This window comes from Oncorhynchus kisutch, linkage group LG26 (assembly GCF_002021735.2).
Source record: "Oncorhynchus kisutch isolate 150728-3 linkage group LG26, Okis_V2, whole genome shotgun sequence".
In the NCBI taxonomy this organism is placed as follows: Eukaryota; Metazoa; Chordata; class Actinopteri; order Salmoniformes; family Salmonidae; genus Oncorhynchus; species Oncorhynchus kisutch.
The window spans coordinates 13,973,534-13,996,210 of NC_034199.2; the positions used below are offsets into that span (position 1 = coordinate 13,973,534).

Sequence of the window (22,677 nt, forward strand, 5' to 3'; positions counted from 1 at the left end):
CAGTGTCTGTGTTCTTTTGCCCATCTTAATCTTTTATTGGCCAGTCTGAGATATGGCTTTTTCTTTGCAACTCTGCCTAGAAGGACAGCATCCCTGAGTCGCCTCTCCACTGTTGACATTGAGACTGGTGTTTTGCGGGTACTATTTAATGAAGCTGTTTACAATTACATTGTCTTCAAACAATGGAGTAAAACAAGCTTCTAACCATTGCTCATGAGGCATTTCTAAGTTATATTATACAAGAATCAATGGCTATATATTAATAATTCAAATGTCCAAGAATGGATGTACCAATCCCAGATTGCCCCTTTAATGGATTGAAGTAAATTAATGAATTAAATCTTATGTAAACCAGATGTTATCAAACTGGCATCAACTCACATCAACAAAACTCTCCACAATCAACAAAATCACCACAAACTAACTCTATCTCGCTGTCTCACACACAGACACACACGAACACGCAAAACATGAATTTAGAAATTGATAATGCAGAACATAAACATGCACACACAGATGAAAATTTGGAGTAAAATGGAGCTTATGGCATTTTATCCAAGTCAGATCATATTTTAACAATTGCATAGGCCTATCGATTCAACTCTAACTAGCTCTATGGTGTCAAAATTGAATAAAAAAAATGAATTAGCTTCCAAGGTCATTGGAATAGTTGATGTAGTTGATGAACTACATCAACGTTTTTTGACCTAGAGTTAGACAATAAGCAACATAAAATGACAATAATAGCAAGTGAATAATACTTATTCAACACCAACAAATATATTTGAACATTTAAAAATAATAAAATTAAACATTTTTAAAAATTCATTAGTTAGCATGTTTCCTTGTTGAAAAACGTTGCATGTCCTTGGTTCTGTTTCAGGTAGGACTGTCAACAAAACAAATAGTCCTATTATGACATCAGGGTTCCAACATGGAATTATATTATGTGTCCAAATTTTCACCTTATTTCCATGTAAAACAGAACAAAATATTACACTGGAATGCTCTTTCCACCAAAGACATGCAAATAATTTCATAATTCAAACGAGTGTCAGTTACAAAGGAATCCAACATACTTTTTCAATCCATCATCCTCAGCCAAGAAGGCGGTGTACGAAAGTGGTGGCTGATGAGGGGAGGACGGCTCATAATAATGGCTGGAATGGAGCAAAAGGAATGGCATCAAACACATGGTTTTCCATGTGTTTGATGTATTTGATACCATGACACTTATTCTGCTCCAGTCATTACCAATAGCCACTTCTCGTCAATTAAGGTACCACCAACCTCCTGTGGTACACCTGCATTGCTTCGTGCTTCTACACCTGCAATGCTTGCTCTTTGGGGTTTTAGGCTGTGTTTCTGTACAGCACTTTGAGATATCAGCTGATGTAAGAAGGGCTATATAAATACATTTGATTTAATTTATGTACGAATTGGTAAGGCTACAAAGATTTTGGTGGCAAAAAAATGATTTTTTAATTATTATTATTTTAGAATTTATTTCCATAATACAGTTTATTAAATACAGTATGATGTATTTGTTTAATGTAACTTATTCTCTGTAAAAAGTCAGCCAGCATATACAGTGCCTTGCGAAAGTATTCGGCCCCCTTGAACTTTGCGACCTTTTGCCACATTTCAGGCTTCAAACATAAAGATATAAAACTGTATTTTTTTGTGAAGAATCAACAACAAGTGGGACACAATCATGAAGTGGAACGACATTTATTAGATATTTCAAACTTTTTTAACAAATCAAAAACTGAAAAATTGGGCGTGCAAAATTATTCAACCCCTTCACTTTCAGTGCAGCAAACTCTCTCCAGAAGTTCAGTGAGGATCTCTGAATGATCCAATGTTGACCTAAATGACTAATGATGATAAATACAATCCACCTGTGTGTAATCCAGTCTCCGTATAAATGCACCTGCACTGTGATAGTCTCAGAGGTCCGTTAAAAGCGCAGAGAGCATCATGAAGAACAAGGAACACACCAGGCAGGTCCGAGATACTGTTGTGAAGAAGTTTAAAGCCGGATTTGGATACAAAAAGATTTCCCAAGCTTTAAACATCCCAAGGAGCACTGTGCAAGCGATAATATTGACATGGAAGGAGTATCAGACCACTGCAAATCTACCAAGACCTGGCCGTCCCTCTAAACTTTCAGCTCATACAAGGAGAAGACTGATCAGAGATGCAGCCAAGAGGCCCATGATCACTCTGGATGAACTGCAGAGATCTACAGCTGAGGTGGGAGACTCTGTCCATAGGACAACAATCAGTCGTATATTGCACAAATCTGGCCTTTATGGAAGAGTGGCAAGAAGAAAGCCATTTCTTAAAGATATCCATAAAAAGTGTTGTTTAAAGTTTGCCACAAGCCACCTGGGAGACACACCAAACATGTGGAAGAAGGTGCTCTGGTCAGATGAAACCAACTTTTTGGCAACAATGCAAAACGTTATGTTTGGCGTAAAAGCAACACAGCTCATCACCCTGACCACACCATCCCCACTGTCAAACATGGTGGTGGCAGCATCATGGTTTGGGCCTGCTTTTCTTCAGCAGGGACAGGGAAGATGGTTCAAATTGATGGGAAGATGGATGGAGCCAAATACAGGACCATTCTGGAAGAAAACCTGATGGAGTCTGCAAAAGACCTGAGACTGGGACGGAGATTTGTCTTCCAACAAGACAATGATCCAAAACATAAAGCAAAATCTACAATGGAATGGTTCAAAAATAAACATATCCAGGTGTTAGAATGGCCAAGTCAAAGTCCAGACCTGAATCCAATCGAGAATCTGTGGAAAGAACTGAAAACTGCTGTTCACAAATGCTCTCCATCCAACCTCACTGAGCTCGAGCTGTTTTGCAAGGAGGAATGGGAAAAAAATTCAGTCTCTCGATGTGCAAAACTGATAGACATACCCCAAGCGACTTACAGCTGTAATCGCAGCAAAAGGTGGCGCTACAAAGTATTAACTTAAGGGGGCTGAATCATTTTGCACGCCCAATTTTTCTGTTTTTAATTTGTTAAAAAAGTTTGAAATATCCAATAAATGTCGTTCCACTTCATGATTGTGTCCCACTTGTTGTCGATTCTTCACAAAAAAATACAGTTTTATATCTTTGTTTGAAGCCTGAAATGTGGCAAAAGGTCGCAAAGTTCAAGGGGGCCGAATACTTTCGCAAGGCACTGTATATGTACATATTCTTATTCCATCACCTTACATTTGTGTGTGTAAGGTAGTCATTGTGAATTTGTTAGATTACATGTTAGATATTACTGCACTGTCGGAACTAGAAGCACAAGCCTTTCGCTACATTCGCATTAACATTTGCTAACCATGTGACCAACAAAATTTGATTTGTCCTGTTGTTGGTGAACCTTTGCCCCAGTCTGAGGTCCTGAATACTCTCGAGCAGGTTTTCATCAAGGAAGGATCTCGCTGTACTTTGATTCGTTCATCTTTGCCTCGATCCTGTCTAGTCTCCCAGTCCCTGCCGCTGAAAAACATCCCCACAGCATGCTTCACCGTAGGGATGGTGCCAGGTTCCTCCAGATGAGACACTTGGCATTCAGGCCACAGAGTTTAAAAACAATGTTAGGTAAATACCAATTGAAATAGGACATTAAATAAACCGGTTTATAATTGACTTTCAGAATATTATCCCATAAACAAATTTACTCTGTATTCATTGAAATAACATGTAAATAGTTTTTGTGCTTTTGATTTTGTTCACTGCATTTCCAAATAAATTAGTTGCATTTCCATTTTATATCAATCAGATATGACATGTTGCTTAGCATATAGGTACAAAACACATATACCAGGTGCCAGAAATGGGATACATTGGCATTATTCAAGAATTTGCATTACCACAATTCATTAACATAATATCAAAAGTCTAATGTATATAATCAATATATTTCATCAGAGACAGAACATAAAACTTATTTTGAGTTATAATTCTGTTGTGTGCAAATAATTGGAAATCAATCACTCAACTACAACAACTATAGCAGGTACAATTCTAATGTATTATTAAATGTCCAACTAAGGAAGGTACAAATAAGTCATTTTTATGACAGTATCATTCACAGATTTTCATTTTATGGGTTTATACAACATATAAAACTGTTTAATTAAATATGTATATGTATGCATACACTCAACGAGCAAAATAAATGACATTTGTCTCCCTACAAAAAGTGAGTTTTACATACATGGCATGTGAAACCCATAATAAGCACACCACAACCAGAAGGTACTTCCTTGGCACGGTAGTTGACCACTCCCTCAGCCCGATAATGGACCATCCCAGTGGTACTGTAAACGCATCACACTAACACATCTCACTGCACTGAGACATGCTTATGACCTCCTTCTGACCTCTGATTTGGATAGACAAGTCCTTGCTAAAGCCAACCTGGGGCAACATGTTCGTCCGAGCAGGGACAGTGTTGGTAGACTACGATGGTGGTGCTAGTGGTTGAGGTTTTTTAAACTTGCTTTGCATCCACACTCTGCGCATTACAACTTTCTTCCCTCTGTTCACCTGTAGTCGCCTATCCTCCAGATTCTGAATTTCTTCCAAACCAGCATTGGAAAATAAACTGTGAACTTCATCTGTGGAAAGAGTAACATAATATTACCATCACACATTACCACCACTAAATGATTTGAGATTAGATTTGAAATAATGTCTACACACAATATTCAGAGATACAATATTCCCAGAGACTTTTGAATCAATTTACCTTTTGTGAAGAAATAAACACACGTTCCATCTCCCCTTGAGTAGAAATTCTCTGACAAGCATCGACCTGTTGATCAGAGAAAAGATCTCACTGCCATTATTAACAAATAGCCACTTTAGACAATAAAATGTATCCACTACTAAGTATGATCTGCCTACCTATTTCAAATGATTATGATCGGTCTCGGTCTCAACCTTTAAGTCTTTACTGAAGACTCATCTCTTCAGTGGGTCATATGATTGAGTGTAGTCTGGCCCAGGAGTGGGAAGGTGAACGGAAAGGCTCTGGAGCAACGAACCGCCCTTGCTGTCTCTGCCTGGCCGGTTCCCCTCTTTCCACTGGGATTCTCTGCCTCTAACCCTATTACAGGGGCTGAGTCACTGGCTTGCTGGGGCTCTCTCATGCTGTCCCTGGAGGGGGTGCGTCACCTGAGTGGGTTGATTCACTGTTGTGGTCATCCTGTCTGGGTTGGCGCCCCCCCCCCCCCCTTGGGTTGTGCCGTGGCGGAGATCTTTGTGGGCTATACTCAGCCTTGTCTCAGGATGGTAAGTTGGTGGTTGAAGATATCCCTCTAGTGGTGTGGGGGCTGTGCTTTGGCAAAGTGGGTGGGGTTATATCCTTCCTGTTTGGCCCTGTCCGGGGGTGTCCTCGGATGGGGCCACAGTGTCTCCTGACCCCTCCTGTCTCAGCCTCCAGTATTTATGCTGCAGTAGTTTATGTGTCGGGGGGCTGGGGTCAGTTTGTTATATCTGGAGTACTTCTCCTGTCCTATTCGGTGTCCTGTGTGAATCTAAGTGTGCGTTCTCTAATTCTCTCCTTCTCTCTTTCTTTCTCTCTCTCGGAGGACCTGAGCCCTAGGACCATGCCCCAGGACTACCTGACATGATGACTCCTTGCTGTCCCCAGTCCACCTGGCCATGCTGCTGTTCCAGTTTCAACTGACCTGAGCCCTAGGACCATGCCCCAGGACTACCTGACATGATGACTCCTTGCTGTCCCCAGTCTACCTGGCCATGCTGCTGCTCTAGTTTCAACTTCCACCTGACTGTGCTGCTGCTCTAGTTTCAACTGTTCTGCCTTATTATTATTCGACCATGCTGGTCATTTATGAACATTGAACATCTTGACCATGTTCTGTTATAATCTCCACCCGGCACAGCCAGAAGAGGACTGGCCACCCCACATAGCCTGGTTCCTCTCTAGGTTTCTTCCTAGGTATTGGCCTTTCTAGGGAGTTTTTCCTAGCCACCGTGCTTCTCCACCTGCATTGCTTGCTGTTTGGGGTTTTAGGCTGGGTTTCTGTACAGCACTTTGAGATATCAGCTGATGTACGAAGGGCTATATAAATAAATTTGATTTGATTTGATGATCTGCTATTTTCCCCCTTTTAATTAGATGTATTTCCTCTGTAAAGTGTACACTTTGTGAAAATGCACTTTATCTAAAGTTAAGATTAGAATGGCACCTTTTTTAAACCGTAGTTGTGATAGGTCATATCTGCCATAATCCCGGAAGAGGAGTATCCCTCCGGGTTTCAGGAATTGAGACAACCGGGTCACAACTCCTTGGACTCTGTCAAAGAAATCAATCAAATGACAAACCAACCAATCAATTAATCAGTTTCCTTCTCAAAACAATGTCTTAATTTTCAAAGGTGTGATACATAAAATTGGGCAGTTGACGCAAAACTTCGGCAGAACGACAGATTTGTACCTTGTCAGCTCGGGGATTCGAACTTGTAACCTTTCGGTTACTAGTCCAACACTAAGCACTAGGCTACCCTGCCGCCCCATATACAGTACAGTACAAGCTGTAAGGCTTTTGCAAGGGAGAAAAGGGGTAAGAATTTGACTGTACTCTCCTCCCCAATATGTTAGCTGTTCAATGTTCAGTAGCATCTCAGCTAACATACAGTGCACTCAGAAATGATTCAGACCTCTTGACTTTTTCCAGATTTTGTTACATTTCAGCCGTATTCTAAAATGTATAATTTAGTTTTTTCCCGCTCATAAATCTACATCTTTGTCATTATGGGGTATTGTGAGTAGATTTAATCAATCTTTTTATTTATTTTTAGAATAAAGCTGTAACGTAACAAAATGGGGAAAAGGGGAAGAGGTCTGAATACTTTCTCAATGCACTGTACGTGATGTCTGACAGAAAGTTAGTGAGCTAAAAGAGAGCATATTTAAAAATCACACAGTTACACACCCACAGAAAATGCCTGCAGTAGAAGCCTTTTGACTTTGTCTTATTATGTGACTGATAAATACAGTAACAAGCTGCTTCTAATGACTGAAGCGAATCCGCAATCAATGGCCCATTGTAGAGACAATATGCTCCATGATACTCCTGGCACTACACTCAATACTCACTTAGAGCTCAATAACAACCTGAACCATTAGAGATTTATACAGCAAGAAAATGGCAGGAGGTACTGAGATGAAACCCCAGGACAGTACCAACTTACCTCTACATCAAATATAAAATGAAAAGTGATGGAATACAGGAAAATCTATTACGGCTTGCTGTGAGAGCTGGCTGGCAGCCAGCCCATATCCATAATTCTAATCAGCTGCAATCTTCAGGGGCCTCAGTATGAAGTGAAATGTCACTGTTTGTTACAAAAAGCAAGCATCCAAGTACCCAGGGCAAACGGATCTGCAGTTAGACTTCATGCCATTTTGAAGTGAATCATAAATAGACTGCAAATAGGCACATACAGTACTGTATGAGGGGAAAGGGGGATACCTCGTCAGTTGTACAACTGAATGCATTCAACTGATGCGTCTTCTGCATTTAACCCAACCCCTCTGAATCAGAGAGGTGTGGGGTGCTGCCTTAAATCGTCAGCCACGTCATTGGCGCCAGGGGAGCAGTTGTTGTTGGGGGTTAACTGCCTTGCTCAGGGGCAGAACAACAGATTTTTACATTGTCGGCTCTGGGATTCAATCCAGCAACCTTTCGGTTACTAACCCAACACTCCTAACCGCCAGGCTCCTCTATTCTGTGCTACTTTTAAAGGGTTGGGGTTAGCTACATGAACAGCACACCAGAGCTTACATTCTAAACTGATCTCAGTCAGCATGCTACTTCAATGGGTATTTTGCTTATTCACTTGCACTTGCCTTATCATTCAAAACATTTTCAATTAGCAAATGCATAGAATCTGTATAAATAAACCCAGAATGTTCTTGATTCAAAACACACACGGTAGTACAAAATAGCATAACCTCAGAGTGTGAGAGAGGGCCTGTTTTTGGAGGGTGGAGAGGGTTAGATTAGTAATGACATTCAGACAAAGCATGGGGAGGTGATAAATGAGAGTTGGCGCTCCTGCCTTTGTCTCCTAAACATCACCTACCGCTCGGGGTGAATGGAGGACAGCACGAAGACCAGCAGAATAACATCCAGGCTCAGTGGAGGGAACGGAAAGGAGCCCACCTCGTCACAGACGTCCTGAACAAAGGCGTGACACACAGACTGGTCATAGTCTGGGTGGTCCTACATGGGGAAAAAGAGGGGACTAAGTGGCCTCTGATTCCAAATAGCACAATGGTATCAATATGTTAACAATTAAACTCATTAATTGGTTAAATGTAGTGGATAGCTTAAAACCTACTGTCGAGCTCTTATGATGGCAATTTGGATTTCTTAAAATTCTTGCTTAATTCACACAAAAAAATGGCCCTGAATGTATTAACAAGCTCCTCAAAGACATTAAAAAAAATCTAAAAAGTTTTTTAAATTTAACTAGGCAAGTCAGTTCTTATTTACAATGACGGCCCCCTTGTTCAGGGACAGAATGACAGATTTTTACCTTGTCAGCTCGGGGATTCAATCTAGCAACCTTTCGGTTACTGGGCCAACGCTCTAACCACAAGGCTATCTGCCGCCATAACAAATTCTACAGTTAGTTACGAAACCAATATGGCGCAGTGGATAGGAGCTGTCTTACGGCGCCTGACCAATTCTGCTATGAGAGCTTAACGCTGATCGTAACTCTTTAAAAAAAAATGTTATTACTTATTTCTCCGCCATCATTTCCTATGACCGGAAACAGATTCTGGACATCAGAACAGCGATCACTAACCTCGATTTCGAAAGAGAGGCAGGCGAGGCGGCATCCTGACGAGACTATGTCTGCGAGCAAAAAGACCGTCATTGCCCTCTGTTCTATTGGCGAACATGCAATCCCTGGAGAACAAACTGGATGAGCTCCGTTCGAGACTATCCTATTAAAAGGACCTGAAAAACGATAATATTCTATGTTTCTCAGAGTTGTGGCTGAATGAGGACATGGATAATATACATCTCACTGGTTTTTCTATACATCTAGACCAGATGGCAGACTCGGGTAAGACAAAGGGAGGAGGGGTGTGTCTCTTTGTTAACAACAACTGGTACGCGATCTCTAATGTTAAGGAAGTGTCATGTATTGTCATATTATGTCTTGTTCCTGTTCTTTCTCTTCAATCCGTTTCCCTCTGCTGGTCGTATTAGGTTACCTTCTCTTCCTCTCCTTCCCCCAGCTGTTCCTCATCTTCTCTAACTACCTCGTTCACTCTTTTCCCACCTGTTCCCTTTTTCCCTCTGATTAGGTCTCTATTTCTCTCTCTGTTCCTGCTTCTTTCTTTGTCAGATTCTCGTTTGAGTTTCTCATGCCAGAACCAAACTATCGTCTTGTTTGCTTCACCCTTGTCCCATCCTGTCAGAATCTGCCTGTTCTTCTGATGCTACGTGTGATCAGGTACCTCTGTCCGCTACGACCCGCGCCTACCCAGAGAGACCAGCAGTCTGTCGCCGCAACCCAGCTATTCTCCTCTGCTGCTAAGAAGGGGACTCTTTTGTAAATATCAGAAGGACTTTCTGTTTCATTTGTCGCCCTCTCTGAGGGTTGTCTATTTTGCCATTTTCTACATCTGAAGAGGATCTATGTCTTCCCTGTGTTTTTACATTAAAGGACTCTGTTTTTGTTAAACCGCTTTTGGGTCCTCACTTAAGTGCACAACAGGAAGTCTCAAGTTATTACCCGCCTTAGTTAGAAAACCTCCTGATAAGCTGCAGACCAGACTATTTACCAATTTATATAATGTTTTTTTTCCCCGTAGCTGTCTATTTACCACCACAGTCCGATGCTGGCACTAAGACCAAGCTGTATAGGGCCATAAGTAAAAAATAAAATACAAATACATCCACTGGTGGCGTTTCTCATGGCCAGTGATTTTAATGCAGGGAAACTGAAATCCTTTTAACTACATTTTTTTACCAGTGTCACCTGTGCAACTAGAAGTGACAAAACTGTAAATCACTTTTACTCCACATACAAAAATGCATACAAGGCCCTCCAAGCCCTCCATTTGGCAAATTAGACCACAACTCTATCCTCCCGCTTCCAAGCAAAAACTCAAACAGGAAGTACCGGTGACGCGTTCAATACGGAAGTGGTATGATGAAGCAGATGCTAAGCAACAGGACTGTTTTGCTAGCACAGACTGGAATATGTTCCGGGATTAATCCAATAACATTGAGGAGTTTACCACATCAGCCACCAGCTTCATTAATAACCATAACCAGAAGCCATGGATTACAGGCAATATCCACACTGAGCTGAAGGCTAGAGCTCCCGCTTTTAAGGAGCGGGACACTGATCCGGATGTTTATAAGAAATCCTGCTACAACTTCCGACGAACCGTCAGGCAAAGCGTCAATACAGGACTAAGATTGAATTCTACTACGCTGGCTCTGAGGCTCAACGGATGTGGCAGGGCTTGCATATTATCACGATTTACAAAGGGAAACGCAGCCGCAAGCTGCCCTATGCCGCGAGCCTACCAGACGAGCTAAATGCCTTTTATGCTCTATTCCAGGCAAGGAACACTGAACCATGCATGAGTGCACCAGCTGTTCCGGACGATCTCGCTCTCTGTAGCCAATGTGAGTAAGACCTTTAAACAGGATAACAATTGCAAGGCCACGGGGCCAGACGGAATACCAGGACGCGCACTCAGAGCATGTGTTGACCAGCTGGCAAGTGTCTTCACTGACATTTTCAACCTATCCCTCATCCAGTCTGTAATACCAACTTGTTTCAAGCAGACTACCATAGTGCCTGTGCCCAAGAACGCCAAGGTAACCTGCCTAAATGACTATCATCCCTGTATATAGCCAGGTTATTTTTACTCATTGTTATTTGTTATTCACTGTTTATGTATTCCTCGTGGCATTATTATACATTTTTGTTATCTTAAACTCTGCATTGTTGGAAAAGTACCCGTAAGAAAGTTTAAGAAACATGTGACATTTTTTTAATTTATTTTTTATTTGACAAACCTACATCGACTATGCATTATGTGAGAATGTAATTACTTTCATAATTAGAAGAAAAAGATCACAAGGCATGTTTAATGTAAGCAATTTTGAATTAAAAACTATTATTCACTTATTTTCTTACATTTACTGAAGAAACATGACCATTATCAGGTTAAAAGGGGATGAATTAATACTCCTGGAAACTGAACCACTCCCCCCTAAAACAAATAAGCCGTTGTGGCAAGACCTTACACTAAATCACCACTAAAAGGTGCATATAACTGAAGGAACCCATAAACACACCATTACTTTATAGTACAGTTCGAAATAATTACATAATTTAACTTATGAGGTGGTTACTTCAAGCCAGCAATAGTATTAGCAATGTGAACAAACTAGGTGTTTTCCTAGTGTTTCATGAGTAGATACGTAGCATTAATTGAGCAACATCATATTAAGCTCTTAAATAGACTTGGAAAGGATTGCACCCATAAATCGCAAAGCAACTGACAACAGAGAAGGATAAATGTAACAACCTCTAATGAGGGCACACAGTCTGTTCATAGTAGACTGCTCTAGTCTCAGATTAAAGATAAATGCTCTGCATCTCAAGGACTCTATGCAATAATGTCAAGGACTGCTGGCCATGGCCATTTGATAAAAGACTGTAAATTACAAGAGTATCAAATGTCCACCAGGCCTCAAATCAAGCAAGGTGAGATGCCTAACATTCGGAGTAGAAGAGAAGGAAAAACAAGTGAAAAACAAGACAAACAAGTAGCTTGACCGTGGCGTAATAACCTGTTTATCATGATTCAATTTCGACCAGATTTCAACCTGTTTGTAATGATGTTATTTCACCCAGATTTCAACCTGTTTTCAATGTTTTGTTTGTAAGAATCTTGCGTGTTTGGAAAATTGTATCTAGAGCTTAAAGAGAGCTTACCTTGACCAGCTGGACAGCACGGGGGGAAAAGTCACAGCAGTATAAGAATGCCCCTGTGTCTCTATAACACAGCAACACAGATAGGGAACTTGTCAGCTTGTATTCATAGCATTTCACCACAAACACACCAATACAAAACAAAAAGATACAGTGCCTTCAGAAAGTATTCATACTCCTTGACTTGTTCCACATTCCGTTGTGTTTCAGGATGAATTCAAAATGGAATAAATAGATCCTCACCCATCTACACAACGCCACTAATGAAAGCGAAAAATAGCTTTTGCAAATGTATTGAAAACGAAATACAGAAATATCTCATTTACATAAGTATTCACACCCCATAGTGTTCACCTATGGGGAATCACCTTTGGCAGCGATTACAGCTGTGAGTCTCTATGAGCTTTGCACAACTGGATTGTACAATATTTTCACATTATTCTTGTTAAATTCTTCAAGCTTTGTCAAGTTGATCATTGCTAAAACAGCCATTTTCAAGTCACAAATTCAACTTTGTAACTGTTTTAAAGTCACCATTGGCCTCATGGTAAAATCCCAGAGGAGTTTCCTTCCTCTCCAGAATCTGAGTTAGGAAGGACGCCTGTATCTTTGTAGTTACTGGGTGCATTGATACACCATCCAAAGTGTAATTAATAACTTTACCATGTTCAAAGGGATATTCAATGTCTGCTTTTTTTCTTACTCATCTACCAATAGGCGCCCTTCGTTGCAAGGCATTTGAAAACCACCCTGGTGTTTGTAGTTGAATCTGTGTTTGAAATTGACTGCTCGACTGAGGGACCTACAGATAATTGTATGTGTGGGGAAGGCCTCCCGGGTGGTCTAAGGCACTGCATCGCAATGCTAGCTGTGCCACCAGAGACTCTGGGTTTGAGCCCAGGCTCTGTCGCAGCCAGCCGCGACCTGGAGGTCCATGGGGCGACGCACAATTGGCCCAGCGTCGTCCGGGTTAGGGAGGGTTTGGCCGGCAGGGATATCCTTGTCTCATCGCGCACTAGCGACTCTCGTGGCGGGCCGGGTGCAGTGCACGCATAACAAAGGGGTTGAATACTTATTGACTCAAGGCTTTTCATTTAATTAATTTGTAAAAATGTCAAAAAATATAAATTCCACTTTGACATTATGGGGTATTATTGTGTGTTGGCCCGTGACACAAAATCTAAATGTAATCCATTTTAAATTCAGGCTGTAACACAACAAAACGTGGAAAAAGTCAAGGGGTGTAGAGTAGGGATACAAGTTAAGTGTATAATGACAGGTAGACTTAACTGTATAAGATCTACAGTAGCAATCAGTAAATATTTACTGAACAAAATAGCTCTTAATCACCCACCCAGCAGGGAGACTGAGGGACTAATACATTGGCTATCAGATAACATGCTTTCCATTTCATTGAAGAGTCATTCGTAGGGTTATGCATGCAGTCCAAGGTTAAACACTTCCTACTTGTTACTTTCCTCTCCTAGCCTTGCCAAGTCCTCTGGACAAAATGTTCTATGCAAGATGACATCATGCTTTGGCACAGGTTGTCTGCATAACAAAGTAAATATCAAAACATTTGCCTTCAAGAGAGACAATGTTATTCCAGAATAGTTTTTTACATTTTAAATCTGCCATTGAACACCACAGGTTCAGTTTGTGATGCCATGCATCAACATTTTTTTTTTGATCTGAGTGTATAACCATTTAAAAGACAAACTGGATAAAATATATGTAATGATGTTATACTTACTTAATAGAGCTGACAATAGGATACACACTGTTACCAGCCCCACATCCAACCTATGACAAAAATAACATTCTGTCAAAATAGACGACATTTGACTCAACTACTAGCCAGTGAAATCAACACCAAACTTCTAACCACACAGCATTTGAACTACATAATATTTGAACATATGGGAGGTGAGGAATAAAAGCCAGATGAAAATACCTCGAAGATCCTGAAAGTTGCATGTTCACCTGGGAAAGATCTGGTCTGCCTGGCAGCCCCTGCAGTGTCTCTCCCATCTTGATTACAGGACTGCTGGCAATCACTAGTCAGTGGATCTATGTGCTGGTGACTGGGTGCATGTTGCCGCTGCTGGCCCGTCTCTTTCTCCGTGCCTGACACACCAGGCTCTGGGCATGGGGCCCGCAGACCACATGGTCTCTCCTCAGTAGCACTGCTCTCTAGCCCTAAAGGAAGAAGCTCTGGGAACTCCAAGAACAGCCACTTGCGATCTTTAAAGAACTTGTCCTGGTGCGTCTCATAAAAGCTGTCCCAGTATTTACAGGCGTCCATGTCATATTTGCCTTAGTGGGGGATGAAGAACAAAAACAACAAGAATATTAGTTTTCATACAATCAAAATGAAGAACATAATTTTCTAGGAACGTTTAGAGAAGGGCTACCTTGCTCTTCTAATGGAATGCGTAAGCTAGAATTATCGTCTGCCTTTTGTCTGGCTTTTTCTTTCTCTTCCTCAGACCATTTCACATGGTCCCTAAAACACAATCATGTCAACATGAACATACTGTATGCTTGATCCAAAATACACTGCTGTGCCCTTTGACACAGCATATTATAAACTTCAGACTTCACATTGAAAGTTGCATTAAATCAAAATAATAGATGTGCAAACGCATACCACATGTTATGCTGGAAGACGTCCTCAGGGTTGGTCAGAATCCTCGCTCCCAAAGGAGCGGGGGGTTGTCCCCCTCTGCTTTTTAGCCTGCAGGGAACCCTGCCCAAAACCATAGCCACTGAGGCTAGGGAGAGGCGTCGTAATCCTCTCATTTAGACTATGGATTGGGAAAACCAGGCAAGAAACCAATCAATCCATTTTAATTATGGAATACTTCAAATAGACTGTAAATGGTATTAAACATTACAAATCGGTGGTTCCAGCCCTAAATGCCGATTGGCTGTCAGCAGTGGTGTATCAGACCGTTTTTCACAGGTATGACAAAACATGTATCTTTACTGTTCTAATTACGTTGGTAACCAGTTTATAATAGCAATAAGGTACCTCGGGGGTTTGTGGAATATGGCCAATATACCATGGCTAAGGGCTGTGTCCAGGCACTCCACAATATGTTGTGCCTAAGAGCAGCCCTTAGCCATGGTATATTGGCCATATACCACTCACACCCCCATGCCTTATTGCTTAATTATACCATCTATTCACGAAGCTGTCTGCCGCCTGAAGAGATTTTGCCGATGCTCCGACGCTGCCCACAATGTTCTGCTAAACGCAAATACATGTAAGTGAGAAATTATTTTTATACAAAATATACACTTATTGTGTGCAGTTTAGGAAAGTTGCACCTGGCTGTATTTTGAGAAACACAGGAAATGTGCAATGGAATGGTCCAATGGAAATGCAATCGCAAGGTGAGAGGATGTGTTGTAGCCGAGGCCATGTGTGAAAACAGCCGGGTGCATCTTTGCATTTGAAAGATTCTTTCTCGCTTATTTGAAAGATAAGTTCCAAAGGTAACCAAAACTATATCACAAGTGAGGCGTATTTTCGTTTAGACACAAAACGTCAGGATTAAACAGAGCGTCAGGATTGTAGTTCACGAGGGAGCCAGCTGTGATCAGTACCATCAGCTGAGAACTCAAGGGGGGCTGCCTGTAAACTAGGTATTACAGGCCTGTAAACTAGGTATTAGGTATTAACTAGGTATAAACTAGGTATTATACCCCACTTGGATTATTAAGAGCTACCCAAATTGTACCATCAAATTCTGATTCATCATAATGACAAGTCTAGGCAATTCCACAGTAACGGAATTGAGCTGAGACTCAGATTTTTCACTCAAAATGTACGCCAAACAAGGCCTCGCGGGTGGCACAGTGGTCTAAGGCACTGCATCGCAATGCTAGCTGTGCCACCAGAGACTCTGGGTTTGAGCCCAGGCTCTGTCGCAGCCGGACGTGACCGGGAGGCCCATGGGGCGGCGCACAATTGGCCTAGCGTCGTCCGGGTTAGGGAGGGTTTGGCCGGCAGGGAAATCCTTGTCTCATCGCGCACTAGTGACTCCTGTGGCGGACCGGGCGCAGTGCACGCTGACCAGGTCGCTAGGTGTACGATGTTTCCTCCGACACATTGGTGCGGCTGGCTTCCGGGTTGGATGCGCGCTGTGTTAAGAAGCAGTGCGGCTTGATTGGGTTGTGTTTCGGAGGACGCATGGCTCTCGACCTTCGCCTGTCCCGAGTCCGTGCGGGAGTTGTAGCGATGAGACAAGACAGTAACTACCAGCAATTGGATACCACGAAATTGGGGAGAAAAAGGGGGTAAACATTTTTATTTTATTTTTATGTACGCCAAACAAAAACAATTGATTTCAAAGTTTAACAAACATCTATGCACAACGACTACTTTAACAATTTAAAAACTGAAAATTTGACAAAAACACATTTACCAGAAGAACTGTGCAGATGCAAATTTGGTAACAGAATTTCTGTAAAATCTTCCTCCATTTTTTGTGTTCACGTTTCCCAAAAACTTAAATATCTGCTCCAAATTCAAATTCAACAATGTCTGCAGAAAGAATGGGGTGTCAGCTATGACATGGCAAATTGACTATTTAATTAACTACAGTAAGTGAATTTACACCCAGTAATGGCATTGCAGTAACAGAATTTAATTATGGGTCCCTGATCTGTACTACACAGAAATGCATAATTCTGGATATAAAATGGCATTCTCTTCATGGTGAAGTATCCTAAAAAGGTACACAAAAAGGTATAAATATGTAATATCATCCATTGCATATTTTGGTACTATTCTACACACTGGCTGTTTTAATGAGCTAGAGCTGCCCCCAAATAAGAACAAATTTGGTTGGTCTGGACCGGACCAAATCTGAACCAATCATAGACAAGGTTTCACATGTTTGGACATCAAAATACAGCATAGAGCTCAGTAGAGTACAGTACAATACAGAACAGTAGAGTTCAGTACAGTATAGTAAAGTATAACCTAGTACAATAGATTATATTGTACTCGACTAGTACTGTGAACCGTCCTGAACTCTACAGTACTGTACTGATCTATACACTACTTTTCTTTACTGTACTCTATTCTATTGTGCTTACTGTACTGAACTATTCTCCACTTTACTCTACTGAACTATACTATACAAAGCACTGAGTAAAGGGTCTGAACACTTGTGTGTGTGGTGTGTGTGTGTGGGGTTATACATTTGCAAACATTTCTAAAAAACAGTTGTTGCTTTGTCATTATGGGGTATTGTGTGTAGATGGATGAGGGAGGTGACTATTTTATCCATAGAATACGGCTGTAACGTAACAAAATGTGGAAAATGTCAAGGGGTTTGAATACTTTCCAAATGCACTGTATGCCTTCATAAAAAGTAGACTCAGATTTCTTTTGACACCCAAATTTACATGCTCCTATGACCTTCACATCTTGTTGCTCATGGGTCCTTTTACATGGAAATTACTGTCTCTTGAGTTATCAAAGATTGATTTTCCTACAAAGACTCCACTTCCTCTCTGGATGAACCATAAACTCAGAAATAATAACAAACGGAAGTAGCTGGGAAAGGATGAAACTACACATTAGGGGAAAGTAATCAAAGCAAGTATGGAAACCCAAATTAAACTATACAATTACATTAAACTGTTAATTAGACAGGAAAGGACATTGCCATATGTTGTTTACTTTATCAGTGGCATATCCCTCTATCACGAATTTGAAGTGTACCCTCAAGAACTGCACCTACCAGCATGCTGCAGTGCATTTAAGAAACCCACGCGACTGCAACACTTATTTGAAATGCTTTTCCAACTAGTTGGATGTTCAGGAAAATCTTAAATTCTAACTAATATTGGACCCAGAGTGTAAAATCTAAGATTGTTTGCTTGTTAGATATGAACTTCATCAGGAAGGAAGTTGATAGTCTCGTTCAACACATACTCCTAGCTAGCTAACATAATTGAGCTAGCTATATAAAAGAAGGGCTAACATCACCGTGGTCAGCTGATGCTAAGGACACGTCATTTTAGCAGTCATGATTGTTAGTTATGCCCATTTAATTACCATTCTCTAAAGGACCAGGTCTGTGTAGACGTAAATGAACCAATGAAATGGTCGGAGTATCGAATACCGGCGTGGATAACAATTGAACTGCGCTTACCTTGCTTTGTTATGGCCACACTGGTGTTCTTGGGTTGTCACTAGTTACCACAGCCACAAAGTAAAATGTGGCTATATATTTTAAAAAAAATTAGAGTTCATTTAAGGTCAAGATTAGGCATAGGGCTAGCAAAGCATTGTGGTTAGGTTTAAAATCAGAGTTTAAGAAGATACATTGTAGAAATAGGCGGGGTTTAGACATAATTATGACTTGGCTGTGCTGGTAAGGAGTGAAGACCTTGTTTTTGGTGGAGTGGACAAGCCCCTGTGCATTGAGCGCCCTCTAATGATGACTCAGCTAAGAGGGAACCATTTTGCTGCGTATCTGGACCTATGATTTAGAGCAATTTTTTTATGCTGACACTTTGTCAAGACTCAACTTGAGGATTGTTGTTAAAGGCTTTTATTTGTTAACACCAGGACAGCAAAGACAAAACCAAAGTCTGGACCAAGTCCTCATTGACTTTTTTTTTGCACTAACTCTCTTGCACTGACTAATTCTATGCACACACACAAGACTACCCACATACTCACAATGACACCATAATGCACGCATACACACACACTTTCACGCTCATCACATATGCTGCAGCTGCTGTCTATCTATCCTGTTGCCTAGTCCCTTTACCCCTACCTATAATGAGCCTCCCGGGTGGCGCATTGATCTAAGGCACTGCATCTCAGTGCTAGAGGCATCACTACAGACCCTGGTTCAATTCCAGGTTGTATCACAACCTGCCGTGATTGGGAGTCCCATAGGGCTGCACACAATTGGCCCAGCATCGTCTGGGTTAGGGTTTGGCTGGGGTAGGCTGTCATTGTAAATAGAAATTTGTTCTTAACTGACTTGCCTTGTTGAATTAAAAACAAATATATCTTTAAGTGTATATTCATAATACCTCAATTACCCCGTACCCCTGCACATCAACTCTGAATAAAGCCGTTTTGTTTTTACTCGTTATACACTGTGTATAACGAACTTTATATATATTTTCAAATGTATCTCATCTTTAACTCTGCATTGTTGAAAAAGGACCCGTAAGTAAGCATTTTACTGTTAGGTTACGAAGCATGTGACATAAAATGTGATTGTAAAATCCACAATGACTTATGAAAGTGCTAGGATTTATTTAGAAAATGGTCAGTGCTGCTATGATGACTCATAGTTCCATTACATTACACATAATGATCATTGGAGAAGGCATATTCTGTATGGGGGAGTTTTGTTAAGAGCCCTGACGCTTGGTCTGAACATTAAACACGCATCGCTCGCACGCAGTCCGCCAGAAACGTGTTGTCACTGAAAAATCCTCAGCTGCAACTGTGATAAATGCAATTGTGTGTCTTTTTGCGTTTGTGAAATGATTTTGATGTGATATGAAAATTAAGGGCTTTATGTTTCTAGAACCTTATTGCAGTTGAGAATTGATTCACGTTTAGATGGAGTATTTGGCTGCCAGAGCCAGTCTACCTCTGAAAATGAAGGAGTAATGGTAATTAAGAGTATATCTTGGGCTACTGTAGGTCATGTGTACATTTTATTTTCAAACTACATTATATGACATTGTTATTATGCTGCATTTACACGACTATCACCAGGAACCACTGTAGGTTTACTTCTTTTGGATGCAACGAAACCACACCTGACTTTATATCCGTCAAATCCCATGCAGTCGCATTAAAGTTCATGCAGCCGCGTTACAAGTTCAAACACTTGAATGCATAATGTACTATTGTCTAGCCTACACCTCGATTAGACTGATAGGCTATTAATCCCCCCATTCAAATTAACATGAAAACATGCATTATTAGCCTGTCATTATTTCTATCATTGATAGCTCCTACACTTTTTTTCGCTGTTTCGGACTTCTAACGCAGTAAGGATAATAAGGAAGGGACTTGCGGGTGATTCACAGTTCGATATAGTGAAGGAGTTTTCCATCACAGCTCATCGAGATGATGTGAGTTAACATAGTGTGTTGTCCTAGCATTGTTGTTCTAGAAATTCTTGCTTGACAAATTACTCTTTGCTAAGAAACTATGTTTGTTTCTTTTTTTTTAAAACAACCACAGTAATTGTTGCCCAGATAAAGGAACGTATGAGTTGGACCGTTAAGCACATTAAGTATGTTGCTGCTATAGTGTGTCAAAGCCTTTTGTGCATGTCAGTTTCAGATGCAGGTGTCTTTGACAGGCATTGTCTTTAACTGTCACAACAAATGTATTACTGAGAAACACAAATAATCCCCAATAAAAGGATGTCTAGATGGCTCAGCTGGTTGGAGCATGGCACTGGCAGCACCATTGTTGTGAAGTCAATTTATGCATGGTTTACAAATACTTTGGGTGCTAAGTTGCTTTGAATGAAAGTTTCTGCTAAATCATTATACATACACTTATTTGACATTCTCTGATCAAGATAATTACAGTAAATTCCCTTTGAGAAAAGGTCCAATGGGCTTTGTAGGTGTCATAACCCGTACAAATATCCGCAATATTCCCGCTGTACACATTAATAAGCAAAGAATGGAATGCAAGACATGAAGCGCTGTTCTCTGGAGTCTGACTTGATCTACTTCCACCCCGATGACTCAGGAATAATCATCCATGTTGCACCATAAAATGAGTCTACCCCCCCCCCCCTATAGTATACTATCAATATACTATCACAGCTCATCAAGGTGATGTTAGTTAACATAGTGTTTTGGCACATATATATCCATTGGTCTTAATACATTTTATGTGAGATATATTTTCTCCATCATAGAGATATAAGGGTTAAAAGAGCCTTTCTTGCTGCTGTGCTGGATTCATAAAACCCCTTGTCTTCTATCCTCCATAGGCTGCCTCCCAGATCAGTTTCACCTAAAATAGAGGGAGGGGGTGCTTATATTTGTCCTGTTTCACATACAGTATGTACAAGTGTGTAACCTGTACAAGTGCGTGGTGTGAAATGGAAATGTGATTTTTGCATATCCCGCTCCCCCTGAGACACCCTTGGAGAGTGGGGTAATGGCCAGTGATCAGCCATTATCGGCCAGGGATCACCTCCTCAGGCTGCATAGTGAAGAGACGATTTCATCAGCTGAATGATGACCCAGAGCAAGAGGTAAATTCTAAAGGATTAGGTTGAAACTGTATAATTTCAGCCCAATCAATTTCTAAAGAAAAGTTCCATTGCAAAAGTTGCCTCACTGCCATTAATGTGAGTCGCTTATGTATTCTGATGAGAAGTTGGGCTGTTGTCCTTACCTGACTCCTGACTAAATTACTTTTAACGACAATTCAGTGGCATTCCATGCAGCCATATTGGTTATTGCTGGTGAGTGTTTGTTGATGCCTCTTGCAACATGCTACTTCAAAGATATTCCAGACGGTGGAGTATTAGAATGAGCTTGACCTTCTGGCTGTTGTGGAGGTGACCCACAGAGAGGATGAGGATTAGGCCCAAGTCAGACTCCACACAACAACACTGGAGCGTTACTGAAGAGGGTTCCGCTTGTGGAGTCATGGGGATGCGGTGAGTTCTTTATAATATTGTATGTTATATTGTGTAAAGATAGCCTGATCCACCATCCTGACCGCTGCACTCTCGTTTTGTTTTAACAGAACGTAAGCTCGGGATGGTCGAACAAGGCTAGTGTAAAGGTGGAAAATTTGTGAATCTCTCGTTTTCAAATGACTTTTATTAAATGTATTCTCTTGTCTTGTTTCAGACTCACAGCTACAAGCTGTTCTTTGACAGAGATACGATTGTTTACATTGAACAGACGAAGAATAATAACTTATATGCCATGTCTACAAAATCAGTCGTGGACAAGCAGATGAGTGAAATGACTTGAAGCTGGGATAATCATGGGACATTCCTTTCAACTGCTAATGATATAATTCAAAAATTATTCCTAAAATAGCCCTGTTGAATATGTTTTAATACTTGTTTTTTTACACTTATTTATTTGCCAATAATGACTACATGCTGTCATCCTGTTGTTCTTTTCAAGATGTTGGTACTATAATAAAGTTTTTGAAATTGTCATTAATGTTTTGTTATTAGAAACAAACCTGTTGCCTAACTGGGCTACTTCTCCATTTTATTTTGAGGACAACATGAAGGAAGTCTCAATTTCATAATTTACTGAATAACAGTGTTGAAACAGTTTTATAATTTAAGAAGAGCTGTGAATTAAGGTCCTGATCTGTTTATTCTGTAAATAATTTCAGTGGTTTCAAAGTCCCACAATAAGAGCTAAGGTGCTAATATTTGTGTAAACTCTACATAGTTGTGTTCTGTGAGTGTCACTGAGTAGGTAACGGTTAAAACCGGGTGCAAATTGAATTCGGCCTGTCCTTCATCCCATGCTAAACCTTCTTTGAAGTAGAATACCCATCTCAAAACAAACATTATTGAGACAAAACCAATGGTCACGGTGGCAGACAAAGCGAACATGAAATTCTCCATCGCCAACACTGGATTAACGG

General features: G+C 40.8%; 1 protein-coding gene and 1 long non-coding RNA gene across 4 annotated transcripts; one reads left to right on the forward strand and one right to left on the reverse strand.

The window, feature by feature from the left end:
* Nucleotides 1-3,629: 3,629 nt before the first annotated feature.
* Nucleotides 3,630-18,377, reverse strand: LOC109871325 (methyltransferase 8, methylcytidine). 3 transcript variants are annotated; one of them, XM_020462165.2, is made up of 11 exons: nt 18,200-18,365; nt 14,677-14,833; nt 14,441-14,532; nt 13,981-14,342; nt 13,780-13,829; nt 13,494-13,577; nt 12,030-12,090; nt 8,136-8,275; nt 6,237-6,343; nt 4,772-4,837; nt 3,630-4,640 (listed from the first exon to the last, which is right to left on the reverse strand). In XM_020462165.2, the coding sequence occupies exons 2-11, from the start codon at nt 14,826-14,828 to the stop codon at nt 4,483-4,485; spliced, it is 1,272 nt and encodes a 423-aa protein (XP_020317754.1). In that variant the 5' UTR covers nt 14,829-14,833; nt 18,200-18,365; the 3' UTR covers nt 3,630-4,482. The 3 variants fall into 3 exon arrangements, with proteins under 3 accessions (XP_020317754.1, XP_020317755.1, XP_020317756.1); XM_020462166.2 differs by lacking the exon at nt 13,494-13,577 and having other exon boundaries at nt 18,200-18,377; XM_020462167.2 differs by lacking the exons at nt 14,441-14,532; nt 14,677-14,833 and having other exon boundaries at nt 18,200-18,364.
* A 1,777-nt stretch (nt 18,378-20,154) lies between these two features.
* On the forward strand, nt 20,155-22,194 carry LOC109871340 (uncharacterized). The gene is made up of 3 exons (XR_002252279.2): nt 20,155-21,307; nt 21,563-21,718; nt 21,915-22,194. It is a non-coding gene; the product is annotated as an uncharacterized LOC109871340 (long non-coding RNA).
* Nucleotides 22,195-22,677: the final 483 nt, after the last annotated feature.